The 6181-nt window shown below is 42.0% G+C and overlaps 1 protein-coding gene across 2 annotated transcripts; it reads left to right on the top strand.

Moving 5' to 3' along the window:
* Positions 1-1965: 1965 nt before the first annotated feature.
* Positions 1966-6176, top strand: LOC104961527 (uncharacterized). 2 transcript variants are annotated; one of them, XM_010789837.1, is made up of 6 exons: positions 1966-2113; positions 2694-2856; positions 2931-3006; positions 3124-3183; positions 4629-4829; positions 5433-6176. In XM_010789837.1, exons 1-6 carry the CDS (start codon positions 1993-1995, stop codon positions 5685-5687), a joined length of 876 nt encoding a protein of 291 aa, XP_010788139.1. In that variant the 5' UTR covers positions 1966-1992; the 3' UTR covers positions 5688-6176. The 2 variants fall into 2 exon arrangements, with proteins under 2 accessions (XP_010788139.1, XP_010788138.1); XM_010789836.1 differs by having other exon boundaries at positions 5397-6176.
* The last annotated feature ends 5 nt before the right edge of the window (positions 6177-6181 follow it).

Here is a 6181-nt window from a genome sequence, read left to right as displayed (position 1 = left end):
CACACACACCATGTATACATCACTTCAGGGGACATTACATTGACTTACATGCATTTCCTGGAGACTTATCCTAACCTTAACCATACCAACCAACACATGCCTAACCCTTAACCTAACCCTAAACCTAACCAAGTCTTCACCCTAAAATTAATGATTCCCCTCATGGGGACCTCCATTTTGTCCTCATAAGGGAGGCGAGTCCCCACACGTGACTGTGTAAACAGATTTAGGTCCCCACAAGTATAGTAATGCTAGGCCACACACACACACACAGACACACACACACACACACACACACACACACACACACACACACACACACACACACACACACACACACATTAAGGCTGTCTGGCTGTCTGCCAATTACATGTTAATTCACCCCACTGCGAGGCTATCAGCGATGCTGCTAACCTGCTCTTTACATTGCACTGGAATGTGTCTCCAAGCATATATAAGCCACTGCTAACACGCATACACACGGTCTACACCCCCCATTAACAACGATGAAGTGTGCTTCAATCTGAAGGAGGGCGCCTTTCTATCCTGCCTCAATTCATCCCAGAATAAAAGCGGCGGTGTCGTGTTGCGCAATTTGAAGTCAGAAAAAGAGCCAGGGAGATATTTTCACACGAGGGAGGGGAGAGCGCGACACAAGGAAGAGCAGGAGACGAATGCTAAGCACTTAATCATAGTGCCATGCTTTAAATATCACTTTAATGCCTGGTAAAACACAGGGTCTGTACTTAAATTAGAGACACTGTACCAGCCATTACAGCTCCGACTGAATACACAATGATCAAATGTTGTGTGTGCTGAGTGAGACATATTTCAGCAATGAAGCAATCTTGAAATATTAAGATTATTCTGGATTAAATCTTTTCAACCGCGCAGACCCATTGGCGCGATCATCAGTAAGAACTCATTCTGTGTTTAAGCCCAGAGACGTTCGTTTTCAACTCTTAATACGTCAATATATTGGGAAATGTACTTGTTAACTTTATTTTGGAGCTTTAGATAGGAAGAGCAGTCCCACTCTTGTGTCTCTACAGTAAATATGAAGCTTTTAACTTTCATATATTTATCTTAGCTTAGCATGAAGACTGGAAACAAGGGGAAAGTGATAGCCTTGCTCTGCATACATGAACCAAAAAACACCAACTTGCATCTCACTGTTTGATGCTTTGATAACTCCCTTACAAAGATTGTGAGGCAGCACAAAACAGATAAGAATCTTTTTGGCAGCTAAAAGTAGATTTCTCACTGTATCTGTATCATTTTCCACCTTCTCCTCTGTGTCGGATGCAATCTCCACCTTTCACTCTTTTACAAAGCGCTGGTTAGAGAAGCTAGGTGGGGTTTTGAGAAAAGAAATCTGAGCTGGCTCCAGTTTGGGGGGGTGCTGCTGCGGCACGGTGAAACCGATGCAACATGACCCCCTCAGTGGACCTGATCAGAAACGGGCTCTCCTTTATGTGGCCTGTGATGTCTTCAGAGGGGCTTGCCGGACCTGCTTAAATCCCTCAAACCTAGTATTTATTGGGTGTATTCACATCAATGGGCGCCAGTTTGTAAGCCCAGCCGGTTTTGGTTCAGCTGCAGGTGAATTGGCGGTTACACTCTTTGGTGATCCTGTGTAGCATTTATTTCTGCAGAAACATTTCCGTCATGCATGCCAGTTTTTTGCACACATAATGCTGCTGTTATGGTTTCTACGGAAGAGGTTGAGGGCCACTCTTCTTGTCACATCCCACACATTTTTTCTCTTGTGGCCCTAATCCTCTTTCATAGATATGTGTTTGTTCTTCTCAACACAAATATTTTAAACTGGAATGCAAGATTGCACAGCTTTTGTTTCGGGCGTTGAGTCACAGGTTTCTGTATGTTTTTGATTGATGAGTCCATGTCATGTGCATCATCATTGCCAAGTAATCGTGACATTTTGCTCTGATTATTCACAGGAAAGGAGGGGCTTTGCCGGATTTGGTGTCCATGGTTGGAGAAAAACTAGTTTTTGGGCGGGCCCTGCGCATGAATGACAGCGGGGTCTACGAATGTGTGGTCAGGAACGAGGTGGGAGCAGGAGCAGCAGAGTTTACAGTAACAGTCACAAGTAAGTGCACTTCAGCTTCGTTACAAATCACAAAGGTTTTAAAGGGGAAACTCTCCGGCGACTGTATGCTTTGCTGGTATTGTAGAATAGGGACATGAGAGGACCAATACATGGATCTATAAGTACAATTGAGTTTGGGCTATTTTGCTTCTATAACATCCCTTCTTCCAGATACATTTTTTTCTTCCAAATACACAATAAGGTGTTTATTTTAATGCAATTCACAATCAAATGTTAAGATTTTTACGTTGCATATCTTTTAAGGGCATTTAAAAAAAGAATATTTAACTATAAAATAGTTAAGATAGATAACAGACGATAACATAACTTCACTTAATGTAAGTAATAAACTGTGAAAGTCGTTGTCAGATAGAAAAAGTAAAACAAAATATACAAAGAAAGTTCTCCTTTGGATTTGTAGTAATTATGCACAATTGCTGCCCTCTAGTGGTGGATAGAAGGCATGAAGAGATCAGTCAGGATCAGAGATTCTGTATAACACAACATCACTGTAGTTTTTGTTGCTGTGTTTTATGTAAGAAAATGTCCTCATGTCTTCTTGTCCTTATCCTTCTTTCAGAGACCAGACGACAGGGTGAGACCCCCGTCGGAAACCTGCTTCTGATCATCATCGGGGCGTCGGCCGGGGCGTTGGTCGTGACGCTGGTCCTGGTCGTCCTGCTGGTCAACCGCTACCATCGACACAAAAACAAGAAGCTGGAGATGGAGCTCAGCGAGAAAACGTAAGCCGACCCACAAACTATGTTTTTTCCAGGAACTGAAATATACTTGTATTTATTTCCTTTAATTTCCCCAGGGAGGAAATTCAAAGCTTCTCCAGACAAGCCTCCTTTAGGAGACTCAACTCAGTCAGCACAGACCCCAGAGTGCAGGTACACACGCACACGCACGCACACACACACAGTGTTCATAGACATGCATTATTAATATCTCGTTCTGTGTGGATTTTATTTATCACCAACTTTGATTAACTCTCTTTTTGTTCCCAGTCTGAAGATTACGGCCTGCTCAGAGTAGACAGCCGAATGAAAAACAGCGAAAACTCTCTGGTGAGTCCAACACTCTATGACATTTAGTAGTCTCTGAACGTTTCATGACATGAGACCCCATCTTGCAAAAGGCCTCCCTCTTACCTATTGAAAACACTGTTGAAGGCGGACCTCTCCTCAAATTGATCTGGTAGAGAAAGTAATCATTTGCCGGAAACCCTGACCATCCAGCTATTCATTTAGATTTTATCCAAACAACATACTGTTCTTTCCAAACTTTGCATAAATTAAAGATTATCCATCTGCTGTCAAACATACTGTCCATACTGATTTACCAGAAGTCCTGTTACTCAATATTCTTCATTCAGTATTCTGGATTCAATGGCAACATCACGTCCTATTCAAAGACAGAATTGTCTTTAAAGCATTTTTCACTGTGAAAGTAAGAAACATCTGGTCTTGAGGATCGATTTTCCACATTTTGAATGAAAACTGTCAAATGTGTACCAAAAACGTGGTTTTGCTTGCTTTCTTTCCTCCAAGATAACACACAGTTATTTTTTTATTTTTTTTGAAATGATTAATTTAAAAAGCAACCAATGATAAATATTTACAGTGGCTCAATTGGTATTGTTGAGACGAGTCAAAGTTTCAAGTTTCAAGGCTTTTATTGTCATGTGTGCATAGCTACAGTGTAGTTATGATTGAAAATCTTAGGTCACAGGCTCCTCCAACAGTGCAACACAATAAAATAGTATAAGTAAATAAAATATAATAGAAACAGAATATAATCCGGGTTCTTACGGTCATTAAAAACCTGGAAAAGTCATGGAAATTCTAAATGCAAATTCCAAGCTCTGGAAAAGTTTTGGAAAACAATATTTTTCCCAAATTTTTGCAAAAGTGATGGAAATATAACTAAAGTTGCATCAAATATAATTTATATTTTAGCTAATCGCGGAAATAGTTATACTATAATGATAATAAATACTGAATCGTATAGTAATGAAACGTAAAATGGCATTTAACTGACGAGGTGTTTTGCTGGTGAGACATTTTAGTGGCTTTAGTCTGTAGAAGCTAGTAAGCCGACTATTTGATTTATTTTAGATCGGCTCAACATGTTTCATATGCAGACCTTATTTTCTAGCTTACCATGTTAAAATAAACCATTTTCAGTGGTACGCTGAGAAAGAGTAATTTATTTGGTAATGGAAAATTAGGTAAAGGTCATGGAGAATCATTGGTGAAAAAGTGTTTGAACCCTCTATAATAGAAACAGAATATAATAGAAACAGAATATAATAGAAACAGTACAGAAAAGAAACAGAATATAATAGAAACAGAATATAATAGAAACAGTGCAGAATAGTCTATGATAATTGGAATATTGATATATATGAGTTGCAGACAGATGAATGTTATGTGTGTTCTTTCAAAAGCTCAGGTTGAGGTTCAAACAGCTGTTCTCAGTGTTGTGACTGTTTGGGTCCGCTCCCTTTTAGGAACAGCCCATCTACCGAGGCAGCCAGTCCACTCTGGGGGGGAAGTGGGGGCCCTCGGGGGGGGTGGTGGAGGTGGACGAACTGGGACGTCCCGTTGTCTGGCAAAACGGCAGGGAGAGCCTGAGGGGAGCAGAGCTGGAGGAGAAGGAGGAGCGCAGGAGGAGGGTGGAGTCGTACCTGAAGAACAGCAACATGTCGCTGGTATGTGTCAGCACCTGAGGGGTTACTCCATGAAGCAGCCAGTTTCGCTGCTGATGTGTCACACAGTATCGTGTTTTACTTACTGCCATATTGGCATCATCACTGTCAGAGATATTCTTAGGAACAGGAGATGACACACTGCAGACAAACTCCATATTCAGCAGCTGGGATTATTTTTAGTACAAGTTCTTTGTCTGGTTAGCTCTGTCTGTTTTCAAATCATCACCTTTTCTTTGATTTATGTACAAGTATACATGTGGTCTAAACTTTTGGACTGATTCCAGTGAACGCATCATAACCGTATTTAGTCTTTATTGCTACTTTGAACACAGTAAGTGTCTTAAGATTAATGCGGTTTTTTCTTTGTGTGTTTGTGGTTTTTTAAGTTAAGTATCTGAATACATTTCACCCCCAGTGTTTTCAGATCATTGTATATTGTCAGTTACATTTAACGAAGGACTTTTGTACCATTTTAATTTATGAAAAGGCATAGGCGTAAATTGTTTCTACACCCAGACCTTTTATCATCAGAGAAACAGTAATGTGTTTTTATGCTGTCTAAACCAGGACTCAGGTCTGCCCTCTTCCCTGGTTCCCCTGAAGGCCCAGCAGGACGAAGGCGATGGGCCCACGCAGCCGGACCCGGCCCCCCCCAGAGAGGGAGACTCTCCACAGGGGGTGGGAGAGGACTGGCCCCCTCCCCCGGTGGTGGAGGGGCACGAGGAGGAGGTGGTGGGCAGCAGCTCCTACCACATCTCAGAGGCCCTCAACAACCACTTCTACTACAGCAACGGGATCCTCAGGCCGAAGCCGCACTCCAACGCCATCCTGCTGCACCCCCGAGGACAGATCATCTAGAACAGATCATCCAAACACTGAACATGAAAGGAGCCGGCATTCCTGCATCTAAAAGGACCTTTTTCTTTTTCAAACGGGATGTTTGTTTTGTATACATTGACTGCACGGGGTAATTTCCCCCAGGATAGATCCAAACTTGAATATTTTGCCTCTGGCTTGTAAGTTGTTTATCCTTTATCCTCATGACATTAATTGGGACTTTTTTTTGGGGGGGAGGGGGGCGGCATTTTATACCTTTTTCTTTGGTCGTGAAAACGACTGTGGGGGAAAAGAGAAGGGGAACGATATGCAGCAAACTGTTGGCCAGCTGGGAATCAAACTGATCTGGGAAATCTCTGATCAGGGCGTTTTAGCCAAACAGTTATTTATCCCAACCAGCCGGCTATGGGTCGTCCAATTTGAGCGCTTAAAGGTCACCTATTATGCAAAATCCACTTGTTCATGTCTCTTCTACATCAGCATGTGTCCCCTCTGTGGAAAGAGACTCTGAAAGT

Source organism: Notothenia coriiceps, unplaced genomic scaffold (assembly GCF_000735185.1).
Source record: "Notothenia coriiceps isolate Sejong01 unplaced genomic scaffold, NC01 NC01_scaffold00033419, whole genome shotgun sequence".
Classification (NCBI taxonomy): domain Eukaryota; kingdom Metazoa; phylum Chordata; class Actinopteri; order Perciformes; family Nototheniidae; genus Notothenia; species Notothenia coriiceps.
Note: the sequence above shows the minus strand (reverse complement) of the source record. Positions and strands in the feature narration are given on the sequence as shown.